Source organism: Bemisia tabaci, chromosome 3 (assembly GCF_918797505.1).
Source record: "Bemisia tabaci chromosome 3, PGI_BMITA_v3".
In the NCBI taxonomy this organism is placed as follows: domain Eukaryota; kingdom Metazoa; phylum Arthropoda; class Insecta; order Hemiptera; family Aleyrodidae; genus Bemisia; species Bemisia tabaci.
In genome coordinates, this window is record NC_092795.1 from 5,142,533 (window position 1) to 5,159,738 (window position 17,206).

General features: G+C 38.3%; 1 protein-coding gene across 4 annotated transcripts in view; it reads right to left on the reverse strand.

Annotated features, from left to right (window-relative positions):
* Positions 1–1,279: 1,279 nt before the first annotated feature.
* Positions 1,280–17,206, reverse strand: part of Trim9 (E3 ubiquitin-protein ligase Trim9) — a 169,914-nt gene continuing 153,987 nt past the window's right edge. For 3 of the 4 annotated variants that reach the window (XM_072297677.1, XM_072297678.1, XM_019060472.2), the window contains 5 exons: positions 12,189–12,327; positions 9,874–10,098; positions 7,405–7,577; positions 6,458–6,609; positions 5,067–5,522 (listed from right to left, as the gene is read on the reverse strand). In XM_072297677.1, the coding sequence (XP_072153778.1) occupies positions 6,490–6,609; positions 7,405–7,577; positions 9,874–10,098; positions 12,189–12,327 (657 nt within the window). In that variant the 3' untranslated portion in view covers positions 5,067–5,522; positions 6,458–6,489. Of the gene's footprint in view, positions 2,037–4,448; positions 5,523–6,457; positions 6,610–7,404; positions 7,578–9,873; positions 10,099–12,188; positions 12,328–17,206 lie in introns of those variants that run through there. The other variant, XR_011899427.1, reaches the window with a different exon arrangement.

Sequence of the window (17,206 nt, forward strand, 5' to 3'; positions counted from 1 at the left end):
TTAGTTACAGATAGAAGTGCCCTAAAAGTGAAAAAAAAGTGGGCGACCAACAATTAGGGATTAGTACATTCCACGAAATTACCTATTCTTGCAGGGTATGCTTCAAGTAGTTGTTTGAACTGAATTTGAAAAAAAAAAGGAAAAAAAACAGACACAATTTTTCTGTTAAGATTCTAGCGACGATTTATTCAAACGATTATAATATTAATTATTAGTGAGGCAAGTTATTTCTTGAAGTTTCGACCCAATGTTCTGGAAAGTTTTAAAAGGGGTCTAACACTGACGACTGGAAACCGATATTTTTTTCACCACATTTTTTTTCTTTCTTTTATTATTTGCTGAACTTAAAATTTGAGTTTGAGGGATTTTGCTAGCCCTCTTTGCAAATCATATCATTAATACATTTTTTCTTTGATGCAGCTCCTTGCCTGAATTTCCTATTATTGCTATTTTTTAGTTAAAAATTATTTTCCAGAAAAACTAAAATCGAGTTTGCAAGTGTCTATTTTTGAAGCAGTATCTAAAAATGGTAATAACGGCTAGAGAGTTATGTTTCAAATATTGTAGGTTTTTGGTTACACTGATTATTTTCAATGGTCGAATGTTTTTAAAGCGTACCTATATGCTTGAAATTGACGAGTTGGGTAATGAGGCAGCGGGTTGTGTTGGTACAGCAAAGTCATCCGGAATTGCTTCAACTCAGCCCCTGTCATAGCCCGGGTCTTAGAGAGGCAGGTTTTGACACAGATTATCTCTATTTTTGCTGTCAAATAGACAACTACAAAAGAAGAGGAGAAGAAAAGAGTGTAAGTTTGCTACCTTTATTAAGTACTATAAGTAGGTACTTCACAACCCCTTGCAACAGAACAGTCAACGCTTTTCCTATAAAAACCGAAAGGTGGTCCTCATACGGTTGATAAAGACTTACTGCATATGTGCATATGAACGGTACTGGATGCAAGTGATCAATTCGTCAGGACAAAATTTTTCTAGCACTAATGAAGTGATTTTACAATGTCAATTGCTCCATGACCTTTGGGAAGACAGGCATATGTTGCGTTTGGGTGTTGCAGAGTGCCAAGTTCGCTGTAGGAGCAACATATTATACAATTTATACTTATTCACTTATCACTGCCAACCTAACCTACGTCCGGAAAAAATCTCCTACTCAGTCTCGCAGTTCTAAATTTTCTAGCCAGCTGTAAATTTTGCAGTTGGAAGATCATAAAAAAAAATTTGAAAAAAGGGGTAGGAGAAGCAAAATGAAATGAGACAAATCTTCAAATGATAGAATCATAGATTTTATTTAAAATAAACTGATATGGTTTTAAATTATCTGGGGAGGTTTTGCAGGTGCAGAACCAAGAAACAAAAGCGAGGATCATAAAAAACTAGACAACAACTCACTCTGTGAAAACAAATCACTCTCAATTATTCGTACAAGAATTGAGGACATGATCTTTAAAAAAAAAACAATATTAAATTGGTTTGGAGCTACAATCAAAGACTATACCACTTTAAACACAAAAATAACAGAGGTTTACAGTCTGAAATATTAAATGGCTACAAAAGTGGTCTGTTTTTAACGGTTCAACCTGTAAATTCTATAAAAAAAACATACTTAGGGTAGGTCTACAGAGCTCATGAGCACGATTTCATAGTCAATGGACCATTTGATAAAATCTAAAATTTTTGACATTTTTCAAAATCCCTTCACCTCCTTTTTTTGTGGGTCAGGTATATGTTTACAAATTTGCATGCATAATAATTTGGGATAACTTCAAGAGTTTAACCAGGGGAAAACTGCAATTAATTTTCTTTCCTTAAATTTTGCAACTTCATACAGGGTGTAAATTTGGAGATATTTCAAATACTTTCACAATCAAATTTTGCATCCACATTGACGGCTCCCAAACGACATATCTCAGTTTGCAACGTTGTAGATTTCCTGTCATACTTTATTATTCAGATGGAGAACTACACAACGTCAATTCTTAAACTCTTCCGTGATTTTTCCTCTCCATGCGAGACAAATTCTGAAAAAATTTCGAGGAATGATGTTAAATTGTTCTCCTCAGATAAAATATAAAGGAGAGGAGATTTTCAAAAACGGCAAACGTTTGACAGTTTCACCATCAAAATAACCTATTAGGTACACTGCAGAATGATGAGGAATGTAAATAGAATTGGGTTGCGTTTAGCAGAAAGGAATCCAGCCGCATCAACTGTTGCCTAATTTAACTGGGCAATTTAATTTTTTATAAGATAACATTTGTGCGTATTCTTTTGAAAATGTTTCGGAATTAGCTTCGTACACAGCAGAAAATTCACTGTTTGCACAACCAATCAGTTGCACAACTTTCCATACAACCCGTTTCATGTAAAAAATTAAATCGCCCAATTAAATTAGACAATAGCTGATGTGGCTTGGTTCCTTTCTGCTTGACGTGGTCCAATTAACATGCCTCAGGACGACTTAATTTGGAAAATTGTTGAACAAAATATAAGGTATTTAAAAAGATGTTATTGAAATTTATGTTAAAACATTTTCGTAAGATTAGAAAATTCAAAACGGTTGAAGGAGTGCGACTGAAGTCACTTAATATGGTTAAGTACAGAACTTGAAAACAGTGACACCTCTATCTCTACTTATTGGTTGAAAGTACATGAACAAATACAACCAAACAACTAAGTTTACTTTGGATAATTTCTTAGATTTTAAATCAGCAGAGTGAAATTCTTGAGAATGATACCAATAGCTCAATTGTTTCTCCACTTAAGTTTTGATTTGATAATTTTGTCTGTAGAAAAATGTAAAAAAGTGGAAAAATGAAATGCTCAATTAATACAAGACTATTTTTTGATCAGGTACAAAGCTGCGAGCTTACTCTAATTTTGAAAACCTGGAAGGACTTGCCTACCTCCCACTTTGATTAAAAAATCAATCATGTGGGTTTTCCTTACCAGAGCTGAAATTTGGGCAATTCTAAAAGTTAGAAAAATAAAAACTGTCAAAAGAAAGATGTGTTTTATAGTCCGTGCAAACCTATTAGACACAGTAAAAATTCGGGCATTTTCGGGCGAGCCGAGAATTGCAACGTCGGATCCCGGCGAGGAGCCGCTGGGTCAGCGCTGAGCTCACCGGGGTATTGTTCCCATTGTGTCCACGCCGGGCCTTTACCTGGCGGCCGAACCCTTGTCATTAAGGCCCTCTGGCCACTGGTGGACCAAAAATTGCACACCAATTTTTTTATCATTTGAGAATTTTTCCCTCATTTCAACAGATTCGGATTCAGCTTACAATCCTGATGAAAAATATATATAATTATAGGTAAATATAATGGTAAATTATTGTATTGCAGAACTTTTTTGGAGTTTTTGGAAAGCGCTGAAGGAATTCGCGACTTTTGTAATACAATAATTTAACATTATATTTACCTATAATTATATATATTTTTCATCCTGATTGAAAGCTGAATCCAAATCCGTTGAAATGAAGAAAAAATTCACTACTGATAAAAAAATTGGTGTGCAATTTTTGGTCCACCAGTGGCCAGAGGGCCTTAATGACAAGGGTTCGGCTGCCAGGTAAAGGCCCGGCGTGGACACAATGGGAACAATACCCCGGTGAGCTCAGCGCTGACCCTGCGGCTTCTCGCCGGGATCCGACGTTGCAATTCTCGGCTCGCCCGAAAATGCCCGAATTTTTACTCTGTCTAATAGGTTTGCACGGACAATAGGAACAGAACATTGATTGATTCTTATCGCAATGTCATTAAAGAGAAACATCATTCTTTTGATAAGACTGGTAGCATGACTTATATGATGGCTACCTCAGGCATTTTAATTTCGCATCTTCAAGTGAAAGTTTGACAAAAGTATGAAAATTATAAGCACCCAGTTGACTGATGGGGTTAACCTATCAACCTATCACTATCAGATGACCGCACGTTTTTACTTTTATTTTCATACTTTTAACAGTTGTCAGAAGAATCTTTGCGTTGAAACTTTTGACCTGAAGATTGGCATTAAAAATGCCTGACATGACCATAGTATAAAACAGCTTTATCTCTTAGGTTTGGGACCTTAAAGAGTTGTAACAGTTGACAGTCCATCGGCTGACACCTGGAAAAGTGACATGTACCCCAATTGAAATTATTTCAATTGCTACTCAAATCAAAAGATGCCTACTTTCCCTTCTGAGAAACTGACTGAAAATCAGCTTATATTTTGAACTACTTTCAGAGTACGAAGGTCATATTATTTCAAACACAAAGGCAGCTTAGCAGACTGATCTACCTGCTAATTTCCTGATTGTTTAGTGAATTACTTCGAAATTCGGTTTCAACTAAAAACCTTATTATTGATTTCACTCATGTAGGAATTCACCTACTTCTTTTCATTGTATCATTAAAAAAAAATCGTATGAAAGTGACATGACTACTTACAACTTTTTCACAAAATCATGCAAAATATAAACTTATTAGACGTATGACTAGAAAATAAGTTTTGAGAGTTATTACTAAAAAATTGTACAAAAGTATCAGAAATTATGCATTATTCTTAAATATGGGTCTTATAAAATAAACTATACAAGAGACACAACTGCTTTAATTAACTGAGTTACGACACCAGGTAGAGGTTATTATTATCTTAGGGAGGTATAGTTTTTGATGGTTACAAAAAGGACACACTGCATTGCCTACATAGAGCAATCTTAATAATTTAATGATTAGGAAAACAGTTATACTGAAGGTTTTTCAGATTACAAAACTACTTCTCTTAGAGCATAGAGACTTAAAATTTTCAAACTATGCATATTTTAAATAAAAAAATTTACTGCTTGAGTAAGAGATTCAATTTCTCTCATTGAAAATTTCTGCAAAAAAGGCATGTTTTCAAAAAATTCAAATAAATGACTTAGGTATGTAATTTTTTTTTCAAAAGGCTAGTTTGAAGCACAAAAACTGCTGAGCCCTACATTACTTGAAAAAAAAGGAGACAATTTTTAAAGAGGTAAAAAGAGAAATTTGTTTAAATTAATTTTTTTAAAAAAAAAAAAAAAAAAAAAAAAAAAAAAAAAAAAACAGAAGTCCTTAAAACCAGATTGACATAAATGTGTCAATTGAGCGGCTAAAAATAGACAAAATACAAAGTTTCTAAATTAAGAGTTATTTTTGTGACTCTGTCTCAAATTTCTGAATTTTTCCGCTCTGACTTCAAGGCGGATTAGTGTTACCACAGCGTACAGTTACTTACAAGATTCAGGCCACATATTCAGTGTTTCTTTCTCCACGGTTTCTCCTTTGTGTAGTAACTCAATTTTGACAAATGTACATAAAGATCAAATTAAATTGCAGTACAGGAAATTTAGTAATATACAACCCGGGGGGAAAATCAGACTTCTCGAGATAGTTTTTGACTTTCAGAAGGAGAGAAGAAAGCCGAATAAGAGCTAAACACTAATGATCAGACGGGCAAAGCTCACTATCATTATTAGGATCAGTTCTGAGGACAGCACCCTGGAAAAAAACAGAAAACATTAATTATAATTACAAACAAATAGCCAATAAAAATTGTATGTACGGTTGCCACAGAATTTAAAAATGAAATTCCCTGACTCCTCTGTCAAATGGTGAAATTCCTTGACAGTTACAGATACGCCGCATGGGTAAAAAGACATAATTTGAAATAGTTTTCACAAAAAATGTGTTCTTAGAAACGTCAAATCCATTCTAGAAAGCAAATAAAGGTGACTTATTTTCTGACATCTCAAGGTTAAGTATCCCTGACATTTCCCAGATTTCCCTGACCGTGGCAACCCTGAGTGATTCTGTTTGTTAGATTTTCCATGAAAAATTGAGAAGTTTGACAAAATAGTACCGAACAGCAAAAGACCCTTGTGACATTTCGGTCAAGAATTGCCGCAATTTCTCAATTTTGCTGTTCCTCTGTGAGTACTGAGGTTCCTTATCAAGTGAACAATCCTAGAACATTATATATTTAACCACCACTATCTACGGTGATCCTCCAGAAAACTTAAAGTATTATCATGGTGCTTTTTCTTCACAACAAGGAAAGAAAAAAAAAGAAAAAAAAAATTAGTATCCTCACTTGGCGAAAAATATTTTTTGGCACTATCATCTAAGCCTTGCTCCAGTAATAACACTCATTGAATGGCCCCCTTTGTCACTTTTGTGGACATGTCTTCCTCGTTTTATTCTCAAGCATGACTTTTTGAAAACCCCGTGTGGGCAGCACAAAAAACTCTGGACTTATCATAAATACAGACTTTATCAGAAACAGTCAAATAGCATTCGATTGCCCAATTTCTTGCTCACAGAAAACTTTTTTCTTTCATACAGAGTTTCAAGGCATTATTTTATTCAGTTCTCTTGCAAAAATATTGACCATGAGAGGAACTACTTTTTGTGAGGAAAATTTATGCGATTCTTACTTGTTAAAAATTGTAGGTATCATTGGATCAGTCTACATTTCTTCTGAATCCGATGGGGCTTCAATAGCTGTGTGTAATGTGACTGTGACACCTCTGTTGATGCTGATAGCTGGATAAAATACTCCAAATAGATCATGGAATGCAACTCCTCCCTAGAAAAATGAAAAAACAGCTCTATGGTTACCTAATTTTTCAAAAAGCGATTACAGGTACACAGTAAGACCATACCAGTGCATGGCCTTAAACCCAAAGTGGCAAAGATTGCAATAAATTGCAAGAGGATGGTAAAATTATTGCTAGGTACTATAATTACCTATCAGAAAGTTGTGTATGCCTACTTGCCGATTGAAAGAATACCTCTTTTTGAAGTTTATTGCAATAATTTTGAGATAAGTTGCCATTCTTCATTGCATTGCAAAATTACTATCTTTCGGACAAATAGAACTCTTCTGTTGATTGCTAAAAATTGGCATTCACTGACCAAATGAAGTAAAATTGCTAATTCAAGGTAAAAAAAATTGTGATTTGATTTCATTAGATCGCAGTTTTATTTCAATACTTTCATTGCATCATGCTACTTGGGACCTTCACACTCTATGCTGAGACAAAATTACGATTCAGGGCTTCATTATAGTCTTGATTTTTCCCCCTCTTTTTTTTCTTTCAATAATGTGATTGACTTCATAATACTTTTAAAAATGTAAAATTTTTGAAAATTTACACAAAAAATCACTCATGAGTGACTTGAAATAGCTTAGCTCGAATTTTCCAGCTGCTTTTGAGCTTCCACCGGTAAAGCGGATAGGATGAAAAGCCGCGGCTGCTTTTGAGCTTTTACCGGTAAAGCGGATAGGATGAAAAGCTGCTTAAGTCGAAATTTCTCTTGGTCCCTTGACAATTTGACTTAGCAAAATTTCACTGAGTCATTCAAGTTTAATTAACTTTACCTGGAGCTCTTCATTGACATAAAAACTTAGTTGATGCCTGTCGAGATCCAATAAAACTCCAACTGTCGACCCTGCTTGGATCCCACCTTCACAACGACCACCATGTGCGTTGTCATGCATCAACCACGACCGCTGTTTGTCTATGTACATACTCCAACCTTTGTCATCTTTCCCTGCAAGGGAGGATAAAAATGAGCATTAGAATGTAGGATGAACCTAAATCAAGTAGTGAGCGATAAAATATCTTTCTCAAGTCAATTTAAAACTCTGTATGACAGAGATTCTGGTATTTTGGAAATGCTCCAACAAGGGAGATGTTGCATGTGTGAGGAATCTGCGGTTTGATTATTGATTCTTATGTAAAAGTTCACGAGAAACACGATGATGCCACTGGTTTTCTCTGAAATCAACTCCCAAGCTCAAAAAACGCTCTCGAGTTAAGGCCAAAATGGAGGGGATATCCCACGCTATCCTGAGAGTCCACCTCTACATCAAGACAAACTCTCCATGCAAAGATAGGGAGCAAATACATTAGCAGGGATGCCAAGTTTTTAGTTGTGGAGTCCCCAAATAAAGTGGCAGTCCTGTCGATGTATTTGTTCCCTATTTTTCTATGGAGAGTTCGTCTTGATATAGAGGTGGACTCTCAGGATAGCGCGGAATATCCCCTCCATTTTGGCCTCAACTTAAGAACTCTTTTTAAGCTTGGGAGTTGATTTCAGAGAAAACCAGTGGCACCATCGTGTTTCTCGCAAACTTTTACATGAGAATCAATAGTCAAATCGCAAATTCCCCACACATGCAACATCTCCATTGAAGGGCTTGGAGGATAAGGCACATAAGTGCATTTTTGCCGTATTGAGAAATGCATGTTTAAAATTTCAAAATTACATAGAGCCTTACAGCGGAAAGAGAGATTAAACTCACATTTTAATGCTTAAAAATTGGATTTTACCGGCGAATTTATCGCATTTTCGATATTAGTTTTAATTGAAATCACTATGCACCTAGACCTTCAAGCCCTTTAATTCACATTTTTTTTGGGGGGGGGAGGGGGGATAAGACATTTTAAAAAAATGATTGGGATGGTAAAACAAGAATATCTTCAAAGTTTAGAGGGGAAAATAAAATAAGTGAGTAGGTACTTCTAGACAGCAAAAAGACATAAGATGACACCTATAAAAACGACCGTTCATTAGCAAGAGGTGCTTGCTTTTTGTGAAGTGAGGTGAAATCAACATTCTTGTCAAAACTTAGAGTTCAAAATTGCTCCCACGTTACCCTGGTAAAAATTGGCGATAGGAGCTGCGTTTCAAAATACCATTGGCGTTCTTGTAGCCGACTGAAGAGGGCGATAGAAAATCATATAGCTGGCTGTAGAAAGTGGAAAAAATCAAACGGCCGGGCTACACGAAGCGATAAAAAATGCGGCGATAAAGGCTTTACACTTTATCACCTGGCTGTTGCTTTTTCGCCATCGGCTATAAAAGGCTATAAGAAATTGTGTAAAAATTCGTATGCTTTGGAAATCGTTGAATTTGATACGGAGCCACCTTAATATTTACAGAACGCACATTATATTTTCCTTCACTACATATTTTTTTTCATCAATTAAAATGAGAATAATCCATACAGAGTGTGCAAACATTTCAAAGTCATGAGTTGAAAAACGCTGACTCCACAAGATTAAATAATAGAGCCTAACTTAAAGCTGAGCGGTGGCTCACCGGCGCCTACAAACCTAACAGGCATACTTCACGCATTGCGCAATGCGTGAAGTATCCCTATTAGGTTTGTAGGCGCCAATGCGCGTTTTGCGCCAGCTGTCCGCCCGCCGCAGCGTACCACGGCGCTTGAAGCAACTATTTCACACCAGAGGTATTGCACGGTATCATACGAAATTGAAGGCGCTCCAACATATTAGGAATGGCAGGCATCCCTCAAAAGCACGGAGCTTTCCTGGCAAAACAAATCAAGATACTACGGCCCAAAATGAGAGCGGTAGTCCAAAAACTCACTAAATCCTGGCATTCTTAGTAGTAACGTTTAGCATACACTTTATTGCCAGGCTGTTGCTCAATCGCCATCAGCTATAAAAGGCTATAAGAAATCGTGTTAGCGCTGTAGAACCTATTGGAAATCTTGGCTGTAGGTCTATGGTATTTTGGAACACAGATTCTACTGCCAATTTTTACCAGGGTAGAAAAAGCTGAATGAAATGACAAAACGGGAGAAAAGGATGAGGACCAGAAGATATAAAACACCTCCGGCTGGGCCCTCCCCCAACACTTTGCAGTTTGGCCTGAGTTTACACGAGTTCCTCTTGTAACCACACTAAAGGGACTGATGGAAATCTCTATACTCTATCAATAAGTGTACTGAAGCAGTGCGCTTATAGATATTTTCACGATCAATTTGGGAAATTTTTGATGGGGGAAAAAATCAGAATTTCTGTAAGTAGGTACTTACCAAGCATTTGATGTTTGCAAACGTCCAGCCGAGCAATGCCAAAACTAGGATCTGTATCGGAGTCATACTTGTCTATGGAAAACTCCCAGTAGTGGACGCCTCTCGAAAATCCTACCGATCCCAATGCTACTCGGTGCTCGTAGCCCTCGCAAGTAATTGTGCACTGATCTGCTGAGAAGGCTATGTCTGGATGGCTTAGACAAGGGTCCAGGGTGAACCAAGCAACTGAAAACAGATATCACATCATTAAGCACTTTTTATTTGAATAATTCGCAAAGTATACAAGGATACATATCAATGGCCAAAGTGCGAAACTACGTATTTCCGTTTGCGACATAGCAGACCTCCTGTTACACTTTATTTTTTCTTTGGAAAACTAGTTAACATAATTTCTTGAATGCCTCCTTAATCATTTATGTGAATTTTATGAAAATTAAAAATTGCAACAAAACATCGAATACCTAACCCCCCTTCCCTCCCTCCCCGGATATGCCACAGTGCTACCCACGATTTCTGGAAGAGGCGGGGTAACGATGGAATTTTGGTGGGAGATCATCGTCCCAGTCCATTTGTCAACTTGCCTCCACGTTCTGGAGGTGAACAGAATACTTACGCCTACGGGCCCTGTAGTTCATCCATGCCTGCAGGCTTATACGACTTCGCTCCGGAGTCACTCGCCCCAACTACGTGTCACCACCACCTAGGTTGCACATCTCCACCTAGTGGTTGAGCTAGGCCACTTACGGCCTCTCTATGGTCACCATGACCAGCACCGCCTCGCAGGTTTACTGTTCACACCTGGAGTGCGATATATAATCCACTCAATGCGGAACAATAAGCAACTCTGCTTACACTCAATGATCCATATTATACGGATCAGTTAGTGGGCAATGCATGTATTTTGGGCAAAGGACAAGCAAGATCTCTAACGACAACCTGATGTTGACAACTACCTGACCAAATCTGATTTTGGTTTTGTGTCCGCGATGTACCTCTTTATCAAATACTAGGATCGGAGGATTTTATTCGATGCTGTGATGGTGCAAAAAGCCCGGTACAGAATTATTGGGCCCATGTATTTGGCGGGAGCGAAAGCTTCGGTCTCCCAAATTATCAGCGCGGGAGGAGGAGGGGCTGCTGGAACTTGCTGACGTAAGTAACGGAAACGCGGGCGGCCTCTACCGCACCAGAGCGCGGCAGAACATGTCTACGGCCGATGTAGGTTCAATTGCATCCTGAGAAATTGAAGGCGACTTTTACGCTTCTCCGTTCAGTCTGTGTTCTATAAGCTCTGATGCGATAATGTGAGACAGAAAAAGGCGTATTTCTTTGAGGGTGCTGATTTTTTCGAGCGGTAATTTCAATAATTGAAGAATAAGTCGTTTTTCAAAAGGGGAAACCGATTTAGAATTTGTGGATTTGAAAGTTGATAATTTTGTCGAACGTTCGACCGTCGCCACATTTCTTCTAAAGAAATTACGAACTTTCTGAAAAGCTTGAGACTTTTTACATCTAAATATTATTCGCAATTTTGAATAATGTATCTGAGAATTTCGGGGGATAATGTTCCTGAAATTCCTCAAAATAGAATTTTCTATTGATGGATATTCGGCAACATAAGAATGCTCATTCGGGTTTTTTCGTTGACATAACAATATTGAGAGTAGAGTTTGTTTTGTCGGGTTTAGTAGTCGGTTTTTATAGGGAAGAAAGAACGAAAAAAAAAATGGAAATTACGACAACACTAAGTGAAACATAAACTGCGAGCAGTTCAGTGTTTCACGTAACCTTCCTTCTTCTCTTGTTTTATTTTTATTAATTTATTTTTTTATATATTTTTTTTATTTGTTAACGAGAAATTAAAGAATCGAATCATTGAAATTTTTTGAGATACCTCATAATGTAGGGGGACTTCAGGAAAGATTTAAAAGTAAATTCCTCATTGCCTAAATTTACATTGAGGCACCTGACTGAAAGCGGACTGAAATGAAAATTATGAGGGTGTCTTTTCAATTTTGAGACCTACTTTGCAAAATAACTTAAGTTTCAGCTTTTAATTGGCAAGACAATAATAGGGAACATTCACGTTAAACGTTGATTTTAATACATTTTCAAAACTATTTCTAGCTCACTTCGAGTAAAAATGTTCATTTTATTCATTCGCGTCTTCTCTGTGAATAAACCCCCAGGGTAGGTACTTCAGCCGTTTATTTCATTACAGGCTAAACACAAGTTTAGGAATTGCGATATTTCGGCTTAAAACAATGAGAGTTTCTGTAAGCAAGGGAAGGACAAGTGCATAATTGAATACTAACCTTCGGCTGTTTGTAAACCAATGAGATCACTGTATTCACCTTCGCCTGTATTATTGAAGGCTTTGACTCGAGCATTATACGTTGAGTTAAAATGAAGACCATCTACCGTGCAAACGGTTTCTGTCCCACAATAAACCTCCTGTGAACAGAAAATTCGTAAATTAACCTTTTATGAAAAAAAAGCTTTCACTCAGTTCAAACATGACGTCTGGAGACACACTTTTTCACCAAAATAGGGTTCGAAAATTCGAGCCCAAGCGATGAAATTTTCCGACTTTCCCAGAGCTGGTTACCAAGATTTAGATCCATGGACAAATAGACTTGAATGCATCAATAATATTTGTGATTATAAACTCGGAGAAATCACGGTTTTAAAGTGTCTACATAGGCAAGATTAGGAGTGCAAAACTTGCAACGTCGCAAATTTGAGTATGAATGTTCTTACGTCACCGTAGGTGATAAGACAATGTGTAACTTCACGCGGGCTACAATGTAATTTCAGCTGAAATCGTGATCTTCCACTATCAAGTCGAAGGACTATTGAAGGACGGGGCCGGATTTACCTACTTGCCGCCCCCTCCTCATTCGTTTTGAAACATTAATAAAAACCATCAAATGAACGTGCCGGAGGGGGAGGGATGCATAAGAATCGTTTACTCGTGTTGGACACATTTTTTGCGAAAGCCCTGTCAACACTTCTAGCAAAAGTTCACGGAACTTTGCGCGAAGTTAAGTTCCTTAAACCTACCTCTGTCTGAACAAGGCCTTCAATTTCTAATAAATGAACGTAAAAACTATGCGAGAACAAACATAAAAGTGGTTTAATAATTTTAACTTCCGCCGTCGCGCTGACCGCATGCGCACTGTGTTTGACGCAATGCGTGAAGTATTCATGAAGTCTGGTAGGCGCCATGCGTTTCACGCTGACCGCACTGTTTTTGACGTAATGCGTGAAGTATGCATGCAGTCTTGTAGGCGCTATGCGTTTCACGTCGGCCGCTACTGACCGCACTGTATTTGACGCAATGCGTGAAGTATTCATGCAGTCTTGTAGGTGCTAATATGTGTTACATGCCGATCGCCGCGCTGAGGGCTTCTCCTTTTCATATCAAGTACTCGTCATTATTGCTCTCTGCGCCGCACCGCTCCATGCAAAATTGCGTGTTTGGTTTCTCTCTTAACTCGACTAATTAAAAATGGTGTATCTTGTATCACCGAAAGACGGCAGAATTAGAAATTACTATACTCTCAGGAAATGCGAGATTTTGTCGCCTTTTCTTGTTTGTAATTTTTTTTTCTAAATCCGATTTTTTTTTTCTAAACTATGCAGTATGCAATCGAGATTCTACTATTTTTCTGCTAAGTTTCGAATTCGATTAACTCTCAGCTTTTTCGATAATTCAGTTAAAATTGTGCAGAAAATCCTCTGAGAAATTGGAAAGAAATATTCGCAAGTTTCCTTAAGAATGCGTGTATTATCAATGAAAATGAGGCAGCATCACAAGGTTCATACGCCGCTTTTCCTCAGCATGGTCGCACTGGGTGCCTGGCACAGAGACACCTCGCAGTAAGTGATTGAAACATCGCAAAAACACAGCAACACGAGAGAGAGGCGAGAAGTTGGAGACCAGTAGCGTGGCGTGAATTGCGATAGATCGATTGTTATGCCATTTAAACCTATGGTAAAGAATCGATATTAAGGTGTTCGCTGCGAACACCCTGTTTATCGATCCTTTTCCATAGGTTTAAACGGCATAACAATCGATAAATCGCAGTTCACGCCACGCCACTGTTGGAGACCCGCGGGAGCCTACCCCTTGTAGGCACGCGCACTTACACATAAATATTGCATTGTAGTCGGTTCCGTGTGCAGGGTGCACCCTTCGCAGTCGTGCCACATCAAAAGAAATAAATGAATTTCGCCACAAGGACAAGGTCACGATCTGGTAATTTCGCTCCACCCTCGGGCAACCCTGCCAACGGCACGAGCGCATTTTTAATCTTAAACGACGCTCAACCCCTAATTCATTCATCCCTGGGCACCCCCTCCCCCTTTGGGGCCGTCAGCTGCGGGACGGTCACGAGGTTAGATGGAGGGTAGGTCAGATTCACCCTTCGTTGGCTACTTTCCCACCCTCTCCTCAGAGGGTACTTGCATTTTGGGAACTGACTAAAACACGCGTATCAGTAAAATTAGATGTAGATGTGTTGTTTGATGTTGTGTGATAATACCAAGAAAAAAGTATTTGTGACCTTTCACAGGGAAAGAAAAATCAGCATTAAAAAACTTGCGACCACGCTATTAATACCATAGCATATGTTTATCCATCTAAACGAATATGGGGACTGCTAGACGGGCGAGCGGATAAAGAGAGTCGATTAATCCGAGACAGAGTTTCACTACTATAACACGGTGTCTGCAATTAGAAATCTTGACAATGCTCATTGCCTGATTTTCCTCAGATTTTTGCGAGCTCAATCCCTGATGTAAATCCCTGATGCTCAATCCCAAAGTATTCTCCCACTTCCCCGGGATTTTCTTGGAAATAACAATAGAATTTGTTTACTCTTTCAGCCGATTTTTTGGCGCACATTCAAATTTTTGAAGTCAAAAGGGTTCCTAGTGTTCATATTATTTAGTCAATGGAGGCTTTTCTATTATTATGATGATTTGAAGATTCAAAAATGTCATTCAAGAGGTCAATAAATGGCGACATAGGTACAATATTTACCACAAACCTGAATAACAAGAGGTACTTCAAATTTCCACAAACTTTGAAAACAAAATGACCTCTAAGCGGCAGAAGAAGAGCCTCCCTGATTGTCCGAGAAATTTTTATTCCCTGATGATTCCCAGGTAGTCCCGGTTCTAGACAACGTGTGCTAGAATTTTCGGCAATTTGTTAGTTTTTTTTTCCAAGTTCTTCTCGGAGATTATTAAACAACAGACAGGCGTTATAAAAGAAAGGGGACAGGTCACGGCAAACGTTGTCCGAATTTTGTGAGTTCTGAATTTTCTGAGAGGGGATGTTCGAAAAACTTCGGAAAAATTTAGCAAAAATCACGAGATAAGTAGACTCGAGTTCTTCGACCAAGCCAAATTAAAAGCTTGCAGAATAAATAGCGCAACCAACATGAATGAATTCTCATATTTTCTCCGACCTGGAGGACTTGTGTTACTATTGAGCCATCATACCGTGACATTGATATGCACTTTTCAGGGATTGAACCTGATTTTCGGAGGGTAAACTCGATTTGAACTCATGACTTTTTCTCTTATCCTCATAATTCTGAACTTTATCAGGTTACGTTCAATTTCCCGGGGCATGCATTCCGTATTCTGCCGTGCTAAGGGAAAACGCCCTATGAGCCTTCAGACGTTGCCAAGTTTCCTTCGATTCCAACCGGAATTACTAGGAAAATTGTGAATATTACTTTCAACAATTTTCAGAAAATTGTGTACGCAATTTAACCTAAAATATCTGAGAATTCCGAGGAAAAATATTCATGAATTTTGCCAGAAATACATGTTTTATCAAGGGAAATTAGGCAACTCTCGAATGTTCATACGGCGTTCTTCCTTAGCACGGCAGTATTGCTCTCGTTCTGAAGTCCAGTGTAACCGAATCAAATTTGTTCCACATCATGCCTGAGGAACATGTCCTCATTGATGCCAGCTCACCAGTCACTCTCCAAGCACCAATTCCTCGATTAACAGTCATGAAAATCGTAGAATTCACCATATAAATTCTGACCCGGTTTAAAAACAACGTATGTGCCATTAGTTCCCCTATGCACATAAGTGTTTTTCAGATGAGCCAGAAATTGTAGTTCCAAATTGCAAAATACAGTCCAATTGAACGTATTTTATGCCAGAAGGAACTACATCTCACGCAAACTCTATGCACATAGTTCCTTTCAGCATAAATACGTCCAATTTCCTCGTGAGCCCTCTTTTACACACGAATCCATGCTTTCTGGGGCTCATGCGGGAATCGAGATACGCCCTTGTCGCACCGTCAAAATACTGCATCAAAATGTCAAGGTCAAGGGCTGTGATTGGTCCAAGTCATCGAAAAAGCCAATCACAACGCCTGACCTTGATATTTTGATGCTTAGCTTTGATAGTGTGACACAGGCTATACGCTCTTGTATCAGTGGAGCGACAGATTATCCCGTTCTTTCGCCCAGGACCATCCGAGTTGGGGCGGTCAACTTCCTCATCGTTGTCCGTGCACGAAAATCAATGTTTTGTTTGGGGGGAGGGGAGGGGGGCTGGAAGGCTGGACAATGGGCTCGCCTGGTTCAGTCAACTCAATTTCAAGCTTACGATCGTGGACAACCACGTATCACGGAAAAAATCGAAGAAAAGAAGGAAAAAAATCGGTGAGGCACATATTGCTGTGCTAAGGAAAAACGCCCTATGAACATTCGAGAGTTGCCAAATTTCCTCCGGGAAAACATTGATTTTTGTCATGGGCACTTTGCTTTAAAATTTTCAGATACGCGGAAAAAAAAGCACGAGGTTGTTGGATGATATGGACATTTCCAATTAATTGTGGTGGTACCCCAATTAATTATGGTAGTACCCCAATAAATTAGGTAACTAACCCAAATGTTGCGGTACTACCACAATTAATTAGAAATGTCTATATCATCCAAAAAATTGGGGTAGTACCACAATTTTAGGGGATAACCCCTGACACTTTTTTCCCGTGTATTTGAGACCATATTGCAAACAGAATTTGCTTGATTTTGGAGGAATTTTTTACGTTCTTATGGAAAATTCAGGTTTTGTTAGAGGAAATTTGGCAGCGTCTTAAGGCTCACACAACGTTTTTCCTTCATGAATGCTGGCTTTCCTTGCCAGCGTTGATGTAGTGAGACGGCACCGGCTGGCGCGGCGCAGGAAAAAAATATGCTTCAAAACCTGTCTTTTCAATTTTAGAAAAAAAGAAATTGTTTCATTGTAATTATTTGGCTCTATTAGTTTTTTATTCTGAGAAAAATTCCGTATT